Source organism: Pieris rapae, chromosome 11, assembly GCF_905147795.1.
Source record: "Pieris rapae chromosome 11, ilPieRapa1.1, whole genome shotgun sequence".
NCBI lineage: Eukaryota > Metazoa > Arthropoda > Insecta > Lepidoptera > Pieridae > Pieris > Pieris rapae.
Window position 1 is genome coordinate 7,755,398 of NC_059519.1, and position 19,279 is coordinate 7,774,676.

At 31.8% G+C, this 19,279-nt stretch overlaps 2 protein-coding genes across 2 annotated transcripts; one reads left to right on the forward strand and one right to left on the reverse strand.

The window, feature by feature from the left end:
- Positions 1-2,495: 2,495 nt before the first annotated feature.
- LOC110994283 (beta-mannosidase) lies at positions 2,496-13,716 on the reverse strand. The gene is made up of 12 exons (XM_022260828.2): positions 13,538-13,716; positions 11,322-11,468; positions 10,823-10,971; positions 9,828-10,021; positions 8,848-9,094; positions 7,477-7,636; positions 6,501-6,626; positions 5,586-5,760; positions 4,802-5,375; positions 4,175-4,304; positions 3,318-3,703; positions 2,496-2,789 (listed from the first exon to the last, which is right to left on the reverse strand). Exons 1-12 carry the CDS (start codon positions 13,665-13,667, stop codon positions 2,556-2,558), a joined length of 2,652 nt encoding a protein of 883 aa, XP_022116520.2. The 5' UTR covers positions 13,668-13,716; the 3' UTR covers positions 2,496-2,555.
- A 2,231-nt stretch (positions 13,717-15,947) lies between these two features.
- On the forward strand, positions 15,948-19,243 carry LOC110994310. Its single transcript, XM_022260863.2, has 5 exons — positions 15,948-16,207; positions 16,636-16,783; positions 17,443-17,586; positions 18,049-18,262; positions 18,440-19,243. The coding sequence occupies exons 1-5, from the start codon at positions 16,090-16,092 to the stop codon at positions 19,241-19,243; spliced, it is 1,428 nt and encodes a 475-aa protein (XP_022116555.2). The 5' UTR covers positions 15,948-16,089.
- The last annotated feature ends 36 nt before the right edge of the window (positions 19,244-19,279 follow it).

The following is a 19,279-nucleotide window of genomic DNA, read 5'->3' on the forward strand; positions in this document are numbered from 1 at the left end:
TGTGCATTTAGCTTTATACTTACTTTGGTAATGCAATCACAGCGATTCGGTTCTCTTCATCACCCCACTGCATTTTAATATAGCAAAATATTCTACAAAGTATTGGCGCCAAAATGAGAAAACTTAATGGACAATCATATAAAAATAACAGATTCCAAATTAAAATGTAACATTTTGTTTATTTTTAACTGTATCAGTATTTATGGCCAGACTAAGTATATACTCTGTGCCTCGTTTGCAACGACCTAGATTAAACAAGATGCGCGTTTACATTATTTTTAAGGCGCGAAATTTGAAAAGTATCGTTTTATATTAAAATATCGCCAAAAAAAAAACCCAAAGTATCACAAAACAAACAGGGTTTTTGTTAAAAATAATATACTTAATATATATTTTGTGATGAAATAATAACACTTATATACGTGAAACTTAATTGAGCCTTCGAGAGCTGTCAAATCATTTTTTCTATTTGAACTTTGACATATTGGAAAGCCGAAATTATGATTTGATCTTACTGATATTAGGAACCGAACTACCATATCGACTTCTGCAAGCGTAAAAACTATTCTATGACTGATATTAATTCCTAGTCACGCACAATCCTACTAAATTTATTTCTCAGTTTTTATTTTATATAATTTATATTTTTATGTATATGTAGTTATTTCCTTATCCACATTTAACACGTTTCCCTCCATAAAGGCTTAGTGACTCAGCGTCGTCATGGCAACTGATATTGATTTGGAAATTTTATTTTTTGTAATTTAAATAATGCCTTTAATAAAATCCCTTATACCGAAACGGTCTGAAGCTCGACTAAATGAAGAGTATCTGTGTCTATGGCGCGAGTTTTAACAGTGTCTATGAAAATTGTTATTTGAGGGAAATTATTACACAGGCCAAGATAATTAGACAGACAGCATATTGGAGTATAATATATACACAATCTAGATTCTTCTTGTTAAAGCTAATTTATTTTACTAGTGCCGTGTACCAGTATTAACATACGAAAAGCTTAATCTTGTTAGAAAAACCAAATATGACCAGTTTAGTAATAATTGATTATAATATATGTATAATGATAATGCTTAATCGTTAGTGTATTTAATTCATTTATAACAAGTGATATTTAGATCTAAATAAGGCTTAGCCTTTTATTAACAGTTATATATATAGTCCATTGTTTTATACTGTTTAACATTTTCACTGTCTTATTATTGCGCTTTTTATAAAACTATTCAACCGTACTCGACTTATCGTTAACTAACTAACTAGTTAACTATCTAATTTGTATAATTAGTTAACGACTGGATCAAAGATCTGTACTATTTGTGATTGGTTCTGAAGTGAAATCATATTAATGTTATTGAACAACTGAAGTACGGCTGATTATCTTTTCGCGACACAAGATGGCGCTTTTTTTATAAAAATCTCAGCTAAAATTGTATGTCTCGGCTTTTATTATCGCTATTTATGTATCATTAAATGGCTGTTGGATTGGTTCTAATTATGTATTTCAGTTATGTTAGTGCCATTTCTGCACTATTTATTTGCCTGTAGGTAAGGGCCCTTGAGATTTTTTATGTAGGTTATGATTATTACTGTATAAAAGTATCGAAACATGTATGTCATATATTCATATAAATACTCAACAATTTCTTCTTACTTCCACTATGTCAATATAATTACGATTTGGAATACAAAATACTTTGTATTCATATTATTAAACAAATTAATATATAAAAGTAATTGTATAATAAATGTATTATATCAACGTATTGAGAATGTATCAAATTCCATCGTATACCACAGATAATAGAATAAGGGTGACTTCGCGCGCTGTCAATTATAAAAAATCTACATTTTTTATTATCATTATCTATAGTTTATTTTTGCAAGTTCAATGCCGAAGTATTAATAACGTATATTATGTGTAATTGACATCTCAATCCGTTGATTTAATATGAAATAGATATATACGAAATCATTAAGCCCTTACCAGTTCAAGAAAAAGTCGTCCAATGTTTACGTTAAGGTTATATTGCGAATAAGTTTGTATTAAGCACGCGTAATCAGCAATATATTGTTTTGCTTTAGAATTGTGTTTTATTACAATAGCTTCCTTTAGTTTCATCAAATTGGTCCTAATTTCAGTCCTTTGTCAGCGACACGGATATTCATTAGGAAAACAAATAAAACGTTCATTGATATATGAAAACTGAAATGTAAGTACCCTGAAGCTTAGCTGTGCCTTGGAGAAGAAGATGCACTGAGCTCCATCATAACTAAATGATGATGTGGCGGTTCACAGCGCCTCTTTCTCTAGGAAAATGAATCATTTAAAAAATGCAAAACTCTGGCAAAATTTAGTTACACTCAGGAAATAATTTTCCGAAAGATGGCGCTTGTTTTCAATGATATAAGTTATCGTTTTGTACATCGTATGTTTAAAAGCGTTCTATAACGGCAAATTTAGCTATGTAAAAATAACAAAATGATTGCATAACATAATTTATTAATATAGTTTATATAAAATATAACTTTTACATGATTTCTTAATGCATATAGTATTGATACGATATCCCCCGCTGTATCACATTTTTGTTAATATTGTTTATGGTGGTAAAGTATATATTGGTTATGGGTTCCGTCAAAATTAAACCATTGTCACTAAATCGGCCTTCCACTTCTGACTCCAACCATAGAAACAAGACCACACTATCTGTTTCTATATTGATTATGAATTTTGTTTCATCTGCTTCTTGGACGGTCGGTGTCTTCAGTTTTATCTGTAAAAATGTTTTCAGGACCATTGAAAAATACTTGTAAAGCGAAATGGAGATTTATATTAAATTGATGAATGTTACCACACCAATCGATCGATAGTCGATAGATGCCATCGATCGATGGAACAATGGATTAGTCGACGTCAATCGATAGTTTCTACCAGACCAATCGATCGTTTATCGATCGGTGGTAGACTTGAATAAAATTTAATTTACAAAATGTACGATCTTTGGCTTAAAAAAACGGTCGCATCTTAGAGTGTTATGCGTTTGTCTCCGTAATAATAGTACGAGCAAAATCGTACTGGCTAACAACAACGCGTCGTCTTGTGAATACATTTTGAAAGAAACTGATGAAATATCTACATCGACCGATGCCATCGACTGGCAATGATCGATTGGTTAGTCGACTGGTATCCGTCGATTAATTAAAACTACCAACCTACCAACGTCGATCGATGACATCGATTAAGAATCGATCGATTGGTGTGGTAACACCTATCGCTTACACCTTTGATTTCCTGAACTTACCTTTATACTAGGTGTTTTTAAACCTTTAACATTTTTCAATGGTATCGGAAAAACGTAATTTTGTGGAGACCACAAAGCTCCATTATATTTAAGCGAGAATCTTAAAAAAACCTCGTCCTTGCTATGGTTATTCCATACGTTCAATCTTGTCTGTTTTGAGCTAGACAAAGGCTTTGCATTTGCAGGGTAAGTTTGATTAAATATGGGCGTTAAACTAGTCCAGTTAAACACATGTACAATAATCTCCGCATCAGTTAGTGGGACAAATTTATCATTGATTAGATACACGTCGACATCGCCAGATAATGTTAGTCGAGGTGAAACCAAAACTGGTGCGAAAAACCGCTTTGCGAAGAAGTGCAACATTTTCCATTTACCGCCATATTCTGAAATTAACATTATAAGGTGCAATGCAACCAAGTCTAAAAAATCAATGATTATGTTGTAGTCATTAAAACGAAATTCCTTCAATCAATTATTAATTAAAGTACATAAATCTTATTAAACACAATTTGTAAAAAAAGATTTTATTTCAATAAATAAATGATTAATAATTACTATCACCGTCGTATTTGAAATTGATTTAAAAATATCAAAATAATGTTTATTCACACTGTTTAATTGTACAATTATGAAACACGAGTTCTAAATATAAAATTACTACAATATACAACTTGTATATTGTAGTAATTATGTACAATAGGTGGTTCCATGCCACCTAGACCTAACTTTACGATGTCGAATTAATTTCACTTTACTTTAACTTTACGATGTGTTGGTGTGCGTACGCATCGTAAAAATTCACTCACATCATTTTTCTCCATCGCGCCAAAAGAGTATAAGTTCAAAAATCTTACCAATTCCTGACCAAGAAGGTGCTTGCCATACGTCATTAAGTTGCCAATACAACGCTCCCATTGTGTACCAGTCAGCTTGACTTTGACGATAGAACTCTGTTTCCGCCTTCATTGACATTGCTTGACTTATCTAAAAGTGTTAGTATTTTTTTAATTCTCATATCAACTTAACCATTATAATAATGTTTTATTTAATAATTTATTTGCATGCCTATATTGTGCAATCTTTTATGTATAATCTATTTAATTGTACCACTATCTTAGCAAATAAACGATTTCATTTCTCTCTTTATTTACTCTCTATTATTGATTGATATATTATATTACTCTTTATTATTGATTCACTCATTATTCTAGTAATTGAATCTCATAAACGCTCTTAGCGCTATATTTTTTTATAAAAGACTTCCTCTAGATTACTTGGTGGAATAAATAAACCTGATCACAGACAATTGGGGTCTAATACGTAATGGATTCTGACACACTGGAGTCAGTCTCTTTTCTGAATCTTGGTCTGAAAAACGGGTTTCGAGATCGTTTAGCAAATTTCATCAAATGTAAAGGAAAATAAAATCATACTCAGATAGTATTCGTAGTGATATGTCTCATTAATTTTTTCAAACATACCTGACTGTAAAAAACAAACTTCTCAAAATATTTGCTATCATTTGTATCTAACTTCAAATGTTTGGTGAGTTGCATTTCAATGTTATCATTTCCATTTGGACTGTGCTGCCTATGTTTGGAATATTCACTGTCTAAAGCAAAGTCGTCAGTTCTATTCGTCGCGTCTGTCATTGTTTTTAGCGATGGAAAGGACTGGAAGCCGTATTCCGAAGCGAATCTTGTTTGAGGATAGATATTGGAATCCCAATTATCTGCTATATAATTATAGTAATGCGTATCACCATAATGTGGGTCATACGGATTCAAAGCTATATATCCATCTTCTTCGGACTGTCTGCCATTTGATGGGCTTGACACTAGGTATCGTCGATCAGGATCCAGCATCTCAACTATAGGCTTTATAATTTCTACGTAGAGTTTGATGTACTCTTCCTTATACCTGTCGAATTCTGGCTGAGTTTTGTACCAATTCCCTCTGAGAGCTACTTCATTTTCGTTGTTGCCGGCCCATACAGCTATTGAGGCGTGGTGTTGAAGGCGTTGGACATTTTGTTCGATTTCTAATTTGACAGTCCTGATAAAGAGAGCATATTTTATTTACCCATATAATTTGTGAAAAATCCAAATTTAAAAAAAATCTTTGTCTCTTTCTGGATAGTAGTGATTGCGATTTATCTAATAGCGACAGATGCTTTATCAATAACCAGGATTGTTCACACCTTTAATATGGCGTTACACAAACACGAAAAAACAAGAAAACGCAACAAGAAATTATAAAACTCACTCCAAAAATTCTTTATCTGTTGGATACATGGCACAGGCGAAGAGAAAGTCTTGCCATATTAGTATCCCGAGCTCGTCACATCGCTGGTAGAAGTAATCTGACTCGTAGACTCCACCACCCCATACTCTCAACATTGCCATGTGCGCATCGCGTGCAGATTCAAGAAGATTGTCAACTATTACGAAAGATTAAATAATCATTATTTTGGCAAAATTACGATTTGCAGTGAATACCTTGAATTTGAATTGAAAAATTGAATTCGTGTATGCAGTGATGTAAGTTATTTCGACTGTATTTGCGCGTTGTTTTGCACGAGAATCTATGCTTGGAGGAGAAATCTTTGTTTCTTATATTTTTTAGTGTAATGTAATGGTTGCAGCTGGAGTTTATTGCCAGTTCTTCTCGTCCGTTCTACGCCATTGACAAACTGTCAGTAAATGTAAAATAAGAAGCATTTAATAAGTATTTATGATTCATTTAGGTATCATAATGTACACTTATGAACGTCATAAAAAGTGTACATTATGATATCTAAATGAATAAATTTAAAGAAATATTCGACAGCTCATAATATATCAATATTATGAGCTGGTGCTAGCGACGTCGATGTGCGATATGATGCAGGGTGTGCATAACATATATCATGACAAACTAAAACATTGACTCAGAATATAGTATAGTATGTTTCGTTAGTTTACAATACTATTAGCTTAACGTAGTAACCACTTATTCCTATGAAAATTATGATCGGCTACATAAAGACTGTAATGGCGATAACTTTTATCATAATAATTTTAAAGCTCTAGGCATATTGACTAATTTGCCTGTTTTTTGCGAAACCTTAGAAAGGTTGACGAACCACGCTTGCTATAAAATGGGAACAATATTATAAACTTAAGTAATATAAATTAATACCTGTCTTTTCATCGGTCCCCACTTCGGGAAGTATATGAGCCGGAATCCAGTTGGAACCTTTCATAAATATGGGATATCCATTCACTTTGAAGAAGAATGTGAGCCCTTGACCCGCAGTCGTGTTCCCTGTTAAAATAATTAATGAAATAAATAATAAAATAAAAAAGTTAGTTCGCAGAGGCGGATTTGCAGACCTAGCCGCCCATGCGCCTCTTTCTCAACACCTATAAATGAGATACTATGATTTATTTATTTTATTTCAGAAATACACACATTCTCTTTACAGCCTATGCCAATACGACAATGTGGAGAAACATTTAATAAAATATAATAATGTACATAAAAATTTAACACATGATATATATAGATAAAATGATATACTACGATATAGATATCTTTAGGGACCATTTACTAGATTAAACTGCGTTTAGGTTGTCTAGTGTCTATAGGAAAGAGTTTGTTGCAAGATTTCAGGGCAAAATATTTCATCGAAAATTGTATACATTTTACAAATATTAAAAAAAATTGGCACGTTTTGCCGCCCTTGCCATCTTGCCGCCCTAGACCTACTGGGGCTTAGGGCAAATCCGCCTATGGTAGTTCGTTTTAAATTCATCAGTAAAATCTCTCACTTCCGCGCCAAATAGCTAGGATATTTCATACAAACATTTTACTCAACGTCTCACATAACGCACATAACTGTTATAATGACTTTAATGGGCAATTACATATCGGTGAATGCGGATGTAATAAATTATAATTTTGAGATTAAAATTACTTAAACTGTTTGTGCGATATATTGTTATGTAAATCTTAACATACTAAAAACTTAAAAATAAAATTGCCATAACGACATTCATATTGAGATTTACTTTAGCGATTGTAATTTTACGTCAGTACATCGAAATTGCATACAAAAACATCGGTATTGCGTGGTATTACCTACTTAGCCATAATAATATAAAAATGAATATACCAAGGACAGTAGATGCGTCCGATTCAACAAGTTCTACTGTGCGAAAACCAATCTTTAACTTCTTCTGGGACAGTTCATTTTCTTCGTTTGTCAGACTTATTTTAAGGTCATATAAAGGATGCTCCCCATACCCATTGGGCCACCATAGGGAGACCACATTCTGTTAAAAAATAATAATATTAACTTTACTAGCTATATTTTACGTGCTATATTGCGCAAGCAAAAAGATCTTTTGTAGATTATAAACGTACGTACACTGTAAACTCTATATAACGACAATGAAAGGATTGTGTATTTTATGGCGAGAGTTGTCGGTAATTGGAGAAAAGAATAATTAGAATAAGAAAAAGAAAGTTTATTTCAGACTAATGTTAGTTATTAACTTATTATGTAGGTACATAAAACAGAATCTTATTTGAATGCTATTGTGTATAGGCTGGTAAATTTGTCTAACGTCTTTTGCTGCACCAGTAATTTTGTTGTATGTTTTTACTTATTTAATTCATATGTTGCGATATTGCGGCATCTTGGTGATAAAGGAAGTACTTTTGCAATAATAACTAAAAAAAATAATATAAAAAATAAAGCTATTTAAAAAGTACTTTATTACTCAATTGTTGTCGTTATTGAGACGAGAGTGAGTGTAATGCTATGTAGAGTGATCATTCTACGTAGGATATTAAGGTAAACCAACCAAAACCAAATGATTTAGACTCTTTAGGTAGTGCATCGCTATATTGAACGTTACACGGAGTTTACACTGTACATGTAACCGTCTTAATATTGTACTTAACCGCTTAAAATCCTAACAAACTCATTTATAAGTCACGATAACCTTAACAGACCAACTTGGTCCCACCGTTATAATTTATAAATAAAATGTCAATATTCATTTCGTATATTAAAGTTCATGGAAACGAGTACCTTGTATAAACTAGGTTAATGCTTCTCATTTATTCAAAAGCTTTTACATATTCAAAAGCCTACCTCAAGTTCAGTTATGCTAATAGAAACAAATGTTCGCGCTAACTATATTGTTGTAATAATAAGATTGTCTTTTGTCTTGGATCCTAAATTTTGAAACATAATGATTATGTCTCAATTTATAAAAAGATTTTGCATAAGGAGAGTTGGCCCAGTGGCTTAAGCGTGCGACCGTCATCTCTGAAGTCGGAGGTTCGACCCAGTGCACCAATGGGGTTTTTATGAACGCATCGTAACACGTAAGGTTAATGACCTCGTAAGGACACGTGTCTTTATTCAAAGAGACGGCAAATTTATTGGTTCATCCAAGAAACGGAGCCTCTCAATGCCGAGATCCACATAGGATTAACGCCACTGAATATTATTATTACATTACTTATTACTTACCGCACTTATAGTCATATTAAGCTCCACGTCTGTTCCATCTTTCTCACTCGAGATATTCAAATGCTTTCCTATTGTAAGAGACTGGTTAGCATCTACAGACAACTTCGCACTCAAGTAACCTGTGATATTTTTTGTTCCAGTCAACGAAGCTATTATTCTGAGATACCAATGTGATTTATCTCTATGCGTGTGAGTTGTAACGCTCCGTATTGACGCACCGTTGTGAAACTCAATAGAAATGTTTTTCCTGAAAATTATCGATACGTGCGTAGTTTATGTACAGATTATATAGTTCTGGTTTTCATAACGTAATTTCGAAAAGCAGTTATTGTAATCGGGCCTTGCCCTGGTCGAGCAAGAACCTCAAGTGAATCCTATTTTGTACTTTTTGCTTTCAATTTGATATTTCCAAGACTTAAGAAGTAACTTTCGAGCGTAGCCTATATATCGTTTTGTTGATCGTCTGGTTTAAAAATACATCATAGATATTGGTTGTCTTTTGTTTTTAATATAAAATTTTATATAAATTAAAAAATAATTATTCATAAACAAAATGGCATTATAATTTAATTTATATCATTTTACATGCCACTGAATAAGCAAGCAATATTCGTTATAGATGACATGACGCTAGCCAAACTCTTTATTATTTTCTTTGTCTTTTTCGTTCCGTTATACTTTTACAATTCTACGAACTAACTACTTTAATAATTCGATTAGTCAAAGAATTTCTCTTGCAAAGCGAACTAAAATGATAAGCAGGTTGTGTTCTTAACGTAATAATGAAATATAATAGTTATCGAGCCGCTCAGGGCTTCTTGAGTTAGCCCTACTATTAGTTACGTTGGGTGTTCTACTTACTGTAGAAAAGATTAGATATTATATCACATCGCAGATAAGAATTCTGGACAAGATTTTAAGACTATTATGATTTGATAGATTTTCCCTTGCTGTTTTATTCCTATGAAAGTCACTCTTACCATAGGCCGACAGAAGGAAAGGCTGGCCCCCAATCCCAACTAAACGATGCTTGCATCTTCCTTAGTTGATTAGCGTGACATTCTCCATGATATTCCTCTGGAACGCATTCAGGGGCTGTAAAGTGCTTCCTAGACCTTTCTTTAGCTGCATCGACTGGTGATATAAAGTTAACAACCAATTCGTTTTCACCTTCCTAAAATTTTTGTAACATAAAGTAGATTTACTTGATATAAACGTATACAATATACATACAAGAGCCCCTGATCCGATTTAGCCTTTTATATTATAGTATAGTTAGCTGCGGCAGCAAACATCGATCACCAGCCACCTGCCTACCTTTTAGTACACAACATGGAACATTTGGCTATGCTACCCAAGAGACTGTTCTGTTTTTTTAAATACTTAACGAAAAAATAAAAAAATAAAGGTAGTTTGTATAGGGTAGTTGAAAATTAAGGATTGCATTTATTTTCGTATGCTGTATCATAAAAGAATGTGTAAAAAATTTAAAAAAAATTTGGGGTACACACACCTTATCACTTAGGGGTTTGAAAGATAGATAGTAGCCGATTATCAGATTTACTGAATATACATAAAAAAATAGTTACTTAACTAGCCATTTCATCCAAGCAACCCTAGTATGGATAGAATAAACTAAGCTACTCTAAAATCTAAAAAAGTAATAATAATAATATTATAAAATATGTTAGAGCTAATCAATCACAATTAATATAAGTAGCTAATTACGAGGTAAATACTCAAAAAGAAGATTCATAAATAAATTTTAAGCACGTCTGTCATCAAAACGTAAGGAGTCGTAATGCGGGGTACATAGTGTATATTTGTGCTACTAAAAAAAGTCTGCATTATCACAGATTATAAACTTATAATAAGCTTAACTATGTCAAAGTCATGCGATAGATGTTAAGATCAAGGTAATCCATACGTCAATTATTTAACTACAACTATTAATGAGCATTGCGAAAATACAAACCTTGATATATTGTCTGATGTCGAAAATATATTTTACGAACATGTTGTTTGTAAGGCCAATGGGGATGCCGTTCACTTCTAAGAAACTTATTGTATCCACGCCTTCAAGAATTAAATCGGACGAAATATAATTCAAAAATTCCGAATTTACTAAAAAAGAAAATGACTGTTTATCTGACTGAAAGCGGGTTCTTAATGTTTTTTTTATAGGAAGCACTCATGTATATATTCATGTTATTCAGATTGAAACTTCATGCAGTTACATAAAAAATGTAAATAACTACTTCTCTGTTACGAAAATCACAAACAAACAGACAAAAATCAAATCAATAGGTAACATAATGTACACATATGAAAAAAAAAACACATGGAAAAACAAGTGTGCATGGAATATTTTTGCTTTTCCAAACGCAGTGAAACCTTTTAATACTCTTTGTTCTTTGATGAAGTTCTTCGCGGTATTTTTCACTTAGGAAAAATAAAAATATTTAAAAAAATACTTTGAAATCGGCTTTTGTAGGTCCAAGAATCGTAAGCCACCCAACGTGTGAGGATATCGTTGAATCCATGTAGAATATCGCTGATAATACCCTCTTTTTGCAGGTCGGAGTATATACCTCCCGGAACTGTAGCGGGGATTGATATAGCTGTAACAAAAGTTTCCGGAGTATAAAGCTGTCTAAATGCTAAATGCTAAATGTCAAGCACGAAAAATATTAATGGGTTTGACCCATTAATAAGCGGGAGCTGCGCCATCTTTATCATATAGTAAATAAGTGTTAGAGGAACCTATTGCGGATTACGGAAGACATATAACTACTCTCTATTACTATATAACATATATTTCGGGTTAACCTACAATTAAACCTACATTATTTATGATTAAATATAAAACGAACTTTAGGAGCCAAAAAGGTTTAGGTTTTCCACGCTTTTTTGCGTTTTTGCAGCGGTGGCGTTAATACGTAATTACCATATTTCGTGACTATTATAGTAAAATAAGCAAACCTAATTTTAGTTTTTCCGACTATGTGTAATATTTTTTTGAGCATTTATATAAAACCGTTTAAATGAATCACTTATACAGACTCATACGGTTTTTACAATTTCATAAGTTAAACAGGAAAAAAATTTTAGTTACACAATAAACTAGGGATGTGAATAAATAATCGATTTTTATTTTAATCGATTATTTTTTTCTTACGATCGATTTTTTGTAATCGATTTTATTAATTGTAAAAATCGATTTTTAATAAATCGATTATATGAATTAGGCATTTTAAATCGATTTTTGTAACGACGGACAAGATATATGGCAGGTACACCAGCAAAAAATAATGGCTGCTCATACGTCAATGACCAAAAATTCAGAATTAGACTTATATATTGCGGCACCATTATCAAATCTTAAAATGGACCCTCTCGATTTATGGAGAAGCTCTGAAGGAACTTTCCCAAGGTTAACTGCCTTGGCTCTGAAACACCTCTCAGTTATGGCACCAGCTGAAAGGTTATTTTCGAAAGCGGGAAATATTGTCAGAAAAACTAGGAACCGCATTTTAGGAAAGCGATTGCCAAAATTATTATTTTTAAACTCTTTGACTGAAGACTTATGGCAATAATTTTCTTAAGTTTTTTGATTTAATTTCATTTAAAGTGTGAAGAAAGCTTTCTTTTCTTTTTCAATGTTTATACCTAGCAATTATCGTTTCATTTACTACTTAAACTAATCGGTTTATTTCACTTTGATTCTAGTCGATTGTTTAGTGATACAAAACATTTGTGACAATTATTTATTTTAGTTTTTTTATTATTTAAACTCAAAGCTTGAAGAAAACTTTTTTTCTTTTTCTAAGTTTGATACTTAAAATTATCATTATGTTTACTACTTAAACTAATCAGTAATTTTACTTCGATTCTAGTCAAATGTTAAGTGATACTAAACATTTGTGGCAATTATTTATTTTAGTTTTTTTTATTATTTAAACTCAAAGTTTAAGAATAAAATTATTGTGTTTTTTAGTTTAAAAACATTTGTCATTTTATTCATTATTTACCCTTATCAGTTTATTTTATTTTTTTAAGTCAAATTTTAAACAATACTGATGAATAATATATCGAACAAGCATTTTACGTATGAAAAAATCGAAATGTCTACAAAAATCGATTATTTCCTCGAAAATCGATTTTTCACAAATCGATTTATCTTGAAACAAAAAGAATCGATTATTAAATAATCGATTTTTTCGACTTGAGGTCACATCCCTACAATAAACTTATAGAAACTAAATTTCGGGGTCATTGGCATTTCGACCTTGACATCGGTTAATCATATGTTTTAAGGTCACAATCATGCATGATTAGGTAATTTTACTGGACATCTTATTAAATAAAACATAACAATATTACTACAGCTTGTATGGACGACAAAAATTATTATTTTGTAAAGTGTATTATACAAAAAGGTTCAGATTAATGCAATAAATGATATTCTACACACAAACAAATTCGAAAGTTATTTTACCCAATCTAACTTCTTAAATATCTTGTTATGTTAATTAGACTCGGCTCTTATTTACTTACGCATTCATGTTATCTAAAATACTAGTCGTTATTTGTACGAGTCGTAGATTTTACAATAAAAACAGCCAGAAGTAATTCTCATTACCAAACCCGTGCTTATGGAACGCACAATTTCTCCAGTAACATAACTTACATTTGTTTTCATTTTCAACTGTCCAAATCACATCACTATTAGCGGAACTTAAATCAAATTTGACTTGAGCAGAACCAAAATTCACGACACAAAAAAAAATTAATACACTTGCTGAATTAACTGTTGACATCGTAGCGTCATACTTGTTATTGTTACGAATATACGATAACCTGTCAGATGTAATTCTAGCCTGTCAAATGTCATACGAGATTGTTTATGAGATGGCGCAGCTTATTACGTTATCGATAGACGGTACCTAATCGCAAGAACAATTGAGTAACAATCTATATGTTGTCGAGATTATGCATTTATTAAGTACTAACCCTATTTTAGATGGTATTGCGATTTCACATTACTGTTGTTCATCTATATAGGAAAATATACATTACACACATTACCCTGGTATAATCTACTAGTAAAAAAAGTAGAAGTAAAATGAAAACAGGAAACTTATTAGATAAAAATACAGGAATTATATTTTTTTAAGTTACACAACACAAAATGGAAACAAATTATAACTGAGCTATGAATAATAATATGATAGAATATGATAATAATTACATTTACCTTAAGTAAATTTCGTTAATAAGTATAAGTAGTATATAAAGGAGGAATAAGATAAAATGTAACTTACAAAATTTTCAATAAAGGCTATATTTATTTATTTATTAATTTAACATGAAGACGCAGTGTTCTTATATATATTTATATAAAGAGAAACAGAATGGGTAATAAACAGAATAAATAAGTAGAACTTTAGAATACAGGCGATTCATCTATTTATACGATATCTAAGAGCGGAGAATAAAAAACTTAATACTGTCTTTTTTAATCTCGGCTTTTAGATATCAGAACGTCTATTGTCTATCGTTGAAAATTATATTCAGAATAAGAGCCTGGTTAAAGATACCCGATATGCGGGTGGGATTTATCACCATCATTACTTGAAAACCTACTCCACTTATATAGATAACATCCTTTAATCTTGTGTTGTTTTTTATCAATCTTCGATGCTTCACAAATTTTGACAAAGCCAATCAAACACCCGTCTTGTCAAATTTCTTCTTGTCTACTATCATTAACAGTTAAACCACTTTGTACGAAAAATTAGTTTTTTACTAATATCTTTAAGTTGTAATTACTTAGTAAAATGTGCGTTTTTACTCTGTGTGATGAAAAGGGACGAATTATCAATCGCGCTAAAACTACTTTCACTTTGGCACACCGCACTGAATAAAATGGATACATTTACTAAAAAATAAAATCCATGTGCAGACTCAGATATTCAGACTTCTATTGAAATTGAAAAATGTGCCTGGCTCAGAAGGTTTGTAATCTCTGACATGTCAAAATATAGCTATCAGAATCCTACAGAATTAAAAATCAGAGTATAGTGGCGTTATTTAATCGTAATCGGCGTTATTCTAAAACATACATGCTCGAAATCTGACTGACTCATGTAATATGTATAGCTAGACAAAAATTTTAATACGTTACTTAGGTTAAGAGAAATTGTTTTACTGTCTAATCTAATCTAGTATTGAGTATTAATTTAACTTACCACCTGTTTTCTAAACCGATTATAAGAATTATGATGCAAATAATAATAATAAATACGTCATTTTTTATGTTACTAGGTTTAAATTAGGCGGTTGTTTAAAGAATGCGAGGGACGGAATTGTCTATGTCTACACATATATTTGTATAAAACCTTTTTAAATTTTTGGTGACTGATGTCCCTGTCACGTTATAATAACCTATTAGGTAAATGTATTACTAAGGTATTCAATTTAACTTAGATATAAAATATACATTAAAATGGAACGAATAACATTATATGAAGAATTTAAGTTTATAGAGAGAAACGAAACGGAGGTATATGGTATTTGGAAAGGTATGCCTTTATGTAAAGCATTTTTGCTATAGTAATCAAAATCTTAGGACCGTTTGACTATTAAGACAAATCTAATTGAAACCACGACTTAAAGTCGAAATCAAAAATTAAACTACTAATGCCCACAAATATATTTAATACTTTAATTTTTGTTAATATATACTTTATCAAAAATAAAAAAAATAAAATTCATTTATTCAATTTAGATGCGTCTTAGGGCATGCTTACGAATGTCAAAAACGTTTACAAAATTCGCGAAAGAACAAAACTACGCCATGCGTTCGGAAAACTACTATCAACGTGCCTAAGTAACTGTAAATATACAGAATCGAATTACAAAGCCTCTCAATGGATTCAACATTACGATTAATTTATATTCCAATCTATTCTTTATAGGTACCGTTTTTAAGCACAATTTTATATATTTATAAAGTCGAAGTTGGGATTATTGTGGTCCATTCTCTCGTGACTAGACGATGTCTTGCAACGGCATGCGTCGCCACGCCAACTATCGGATTTACCAGCGGCTATAGTTTGACATAAAAAAACGTTGCAATATATATGACGCAAATAAACTTTATTATTATTAACAGGCGCTCATTTATTATTGTTTTTCCTGGCGTTTGTGTTTGGATCGTTCTGCACTTTTTGTTTCCACATGCTGATGTATTTGTTTGACGAGAAGTGTGTTTTGTTTCCAAAACTTTTGTCTTTGACGTCACTACGCCAGAACATTATTTATGAATTCATTCCAGAGGATAAAGTGAAGGCAGAAAGTAAGTTAATAAGCTACAATATATGTATAACAAATTACTCGTTAACTCAAAAAATACGTATATACCCTACCCGAAATTTTAACGATCATAATCTGCAGTCGAACTTTCCAATAAGCCAATTATTTCAAAGAAATTAGATTTATAAAAAAAAAATAGATTTCAAAGTATATTAAAAAATATTAAATTTTTGATATTATTAAGCAAGTTGGGCAAACTTATATTTATTGCATTTTTCAGAGCAATATTCTTTTAAAAACAGGCAAAATAAATACTATTCCGAAATGATTAACTTTGAACAAATTTTATTTGAATTGTACTATTTTTTTGTCGGGTAATCTTAATATATTAAACGCAATTCTAAAGTTCAACACTTTATTTACAGAAAATGTGCGTGACTATGTAAAAACAATGATAAATGTTTATTTCAGTGTTGCCTGTGGACTTTGTAAGTACGCAATGGGTAGAAAAAAGCGCTTGCTACCTACCGACGTATGTGCCTTTGGTCTCTGGAATTTTTGGCCTCGTTTGGACAACTATGTTCCTTATGTGTTCGGCGGGAAGCAGAGTTCTTACTGGGTTATTAATATAGCTTCTATTATTTTACAGACCAGTGTTGGCCTAGTGGCTTCACCGTGCGACTCTCATACCTGAGGTCGTAGGTTTGAACCCGGGCTGTGCACCAATGGACTTTCTATGTGCGCATATAACATTTGCTTGAACGGTGAAGGAGAACATCGTGAGGAAATCGACACGTCTTAGACCCAAAAAGTCGAGGACATGTGTCAGGCACTGGAGGGTGACCTACTTGCCTATTATATTTAAAAATGATCATGAAATAGATTCAGACATCTGAGGCCAAGACCTAAAGAGGTTGTTTATTTATTTATTATTTCACCAGCACAAATACTTGATAATGACGGATGGGTTATAAGGCAGACTTAAGTGTATATTTATTTTGTAGCCAGATGTGTCTGAAATAATCGGTTTTTTCATTAGGTATAGGGATTTTCAGCGCATGTTTTTTTTATCATGTTGTACTACTATATTCATGTTGATTATATATAAACTAAAAATATATCTAATAACTAACCTTAAAATTTAATTATTAAAAAATATTATTAAAAGGAGTCCCTTTAGGCAAGGTTGATTATATTATATTTTAATTCAGACTTTATAGCATAAGTTGTTTTATATAATATTTTTATATATAGATTTTAAATATTATTTTTGTTCAGTTTGCAGAGACCCTGGAGGATCCTGCCCCCAATATTTGTATTTTCATTAGCGATGAGTTCTCTTTGTATATATACTTCTGTCGTCACTCACTATGGCTTACATGATCTCTGTATGAAGCTGAGTGAAATTACTGGCAGCACAACGTAAGCATTCAGCATTAACAGCAGACGTTGATGGTCTTCGAAATTATAATATTTTAGTCTGGGAATGGGAAGTTATTTGATTAACAGATGCAGTAATATATCTCAAAATGAATTTTAAACCAACCGACAACGTAACTACTAAGATCGATCTCCACTAAAAGATTTTAACAGTTAAAAAAACATAACTTTGGAGTTAAATGAATTAAATAAACAAAATTTCTTAAATTACAGAGGAAGAAAAATCACTTTAATATTTTTTTTATATTTTAATTTAAATAAAATTCTCAGGAGCACTAATTAGGTAAATTTAGGTTGGTATTGGGTTCGATTAGGCAATCGAAACTTAAATCTACCCAATAGTCATGCATATCATTTCATATAGTATTTTTAAGTAAGGAATAGTTTTCAAAAAAAGCATGATACAACAGTTTAATCAGTAAAGGAGTTTTATTTTTCTTATAGATGCACGTATACAGTGAATGTTGCAACACTGGTATATGAGCGGCGTATTCGTGGTGTCTATCAGGCAACCCATCTAACCATCCTCTCTGCATGGCTACATACAGCTTGCTGGGTGCTGTCAGCACTTCTAGCTCTATTTCGAGTGCTTCTGGCCATCGATTTCCAACTTGTTCGTGTCAAAGCAGAACTTACCGGAAACATTGATAGATTTCTGGTGTGTTTTATTCAAAAATTAAATGTTATTTATTTAATGTAATTTAAGTATGAAATGTTAACTTCACCCATTTTGTTTATTCTAGTATATTTATTTAAACGTTTCCATAAACACCCTTATAGATGTTTAGAGTTAGCTGCAGTTATACTAAGACTCTTATATTTTCCTTTTTCTCAGGAAAAGAATGAAACGCACATTCGAACAATCTCTCCTGATCTATGGGGCATGTCAGTATCTACATCAGCATCAAGAAACAGCATGAAAGTTCATTTCCAGAAGGAACACTTCACTTCGAAGGGACTTCTAGGGTCCGAATCAAGTCTAACGGATTTTGGTGACCAGCTATATCTTTCCGATGCCTCTCCAAAGAAATCAGAAATGGCTCTAGTTCCTGTTGAAAGAAAGAAGCTAGAAATGTATGACATTTATAGCAAAGTTAACAGAGAACATACATTTATAACGCAATTGTTGTATAACATCGTTGCTGATGTAACCGAAACATCTCCACTTTTAAGCTTATCCAGCAGTGTCAGTTCAATCGATTCTGACAGCAGCTTACTGAAAATTGTACGACAATATGGCCAGGAAAAAATAACTTCTCGTCTAGCGCTCCCCGATCGAGACAAGACACGACCTTTGCTTGACTTAAAACAAGCTGAAGAGATTGCGTTGGATTTTAAACGGGCATTAAAAAGCAGACTTAACGTTCTTTACGAAAACACAACCTTAAAACTGGAAAATCAAAGTGAGGAAGGAAAACAGGAATCTACAAACGAACAACCGGAGTTAGATGTTCCAAGCACGAGTAAAGATTCAGCTAAAACAATGAAGTCAAGTTTGAAGAATACTGCAACTCAAACGCAAAAAAAACGCAATCCATCCACAAAAGTACAAATTGAATCAAAAACGAGTATTATGACTTCCGATACTAAACTTAATTTGGAAAAAGAGACACAAACTAAGAAAGAGAAACAAGATTAGAAAAGAAATATATAGCTTATTTTTAATTTCTATATA

What these genes read in the sequence shown, in the direction of transcription:
- LOC110994310 (XM_022260863.2), top strand. Translation starts at nt 16,090, where the DNA reads ATGCTGATGTATTTGTTTGACGAGAAGTGTGTTTTGTTTCCAAAACTT. An exon ending in GGATAAAGTGAAGGCAGAAA is followed by an intron (nt 16,208 to 16,635) that starts GTAAGTTAATAA and finishes TGTTTATTTCAG; the next exon opens with TGTTGCCTGTGGACTTTGTA. An exon ending in GGAAGCAGAGTTCTTACTGG is followed by an intron (nt 16,784 to 17,442) that starts GTTATTAATATA and finishes ATTTTTGTTCAG; the next exon opens with TTTGCAGAGACCCTGGAGGA.
- LOC110994283 (XM_022260828.2), bottom strand. Translation starts at nt 13,667, where the DNA reads ATGTCAACAGTTAATTCAGCAAGTGTATTAATTTTTTTTTGTGTCGTG. An exon ending in GGGGACCGATGAAAAGACAG is followed by an intron (nt 5,761 to 6,500) that starts GTATTAATTTAT and finishes CTTTCGTAATAG; the next exon opens with TTGACAATCTTCTTGAATCT. An exon ending in TAAAAACACCTAGTATAAAG is followed by an intron (nt 2,790 to 3,317) that starts GTAAGTTCAGGA and finishes ACATTTTTACAG; the next exon opens with ATAAAACTGAAGACACCGAC.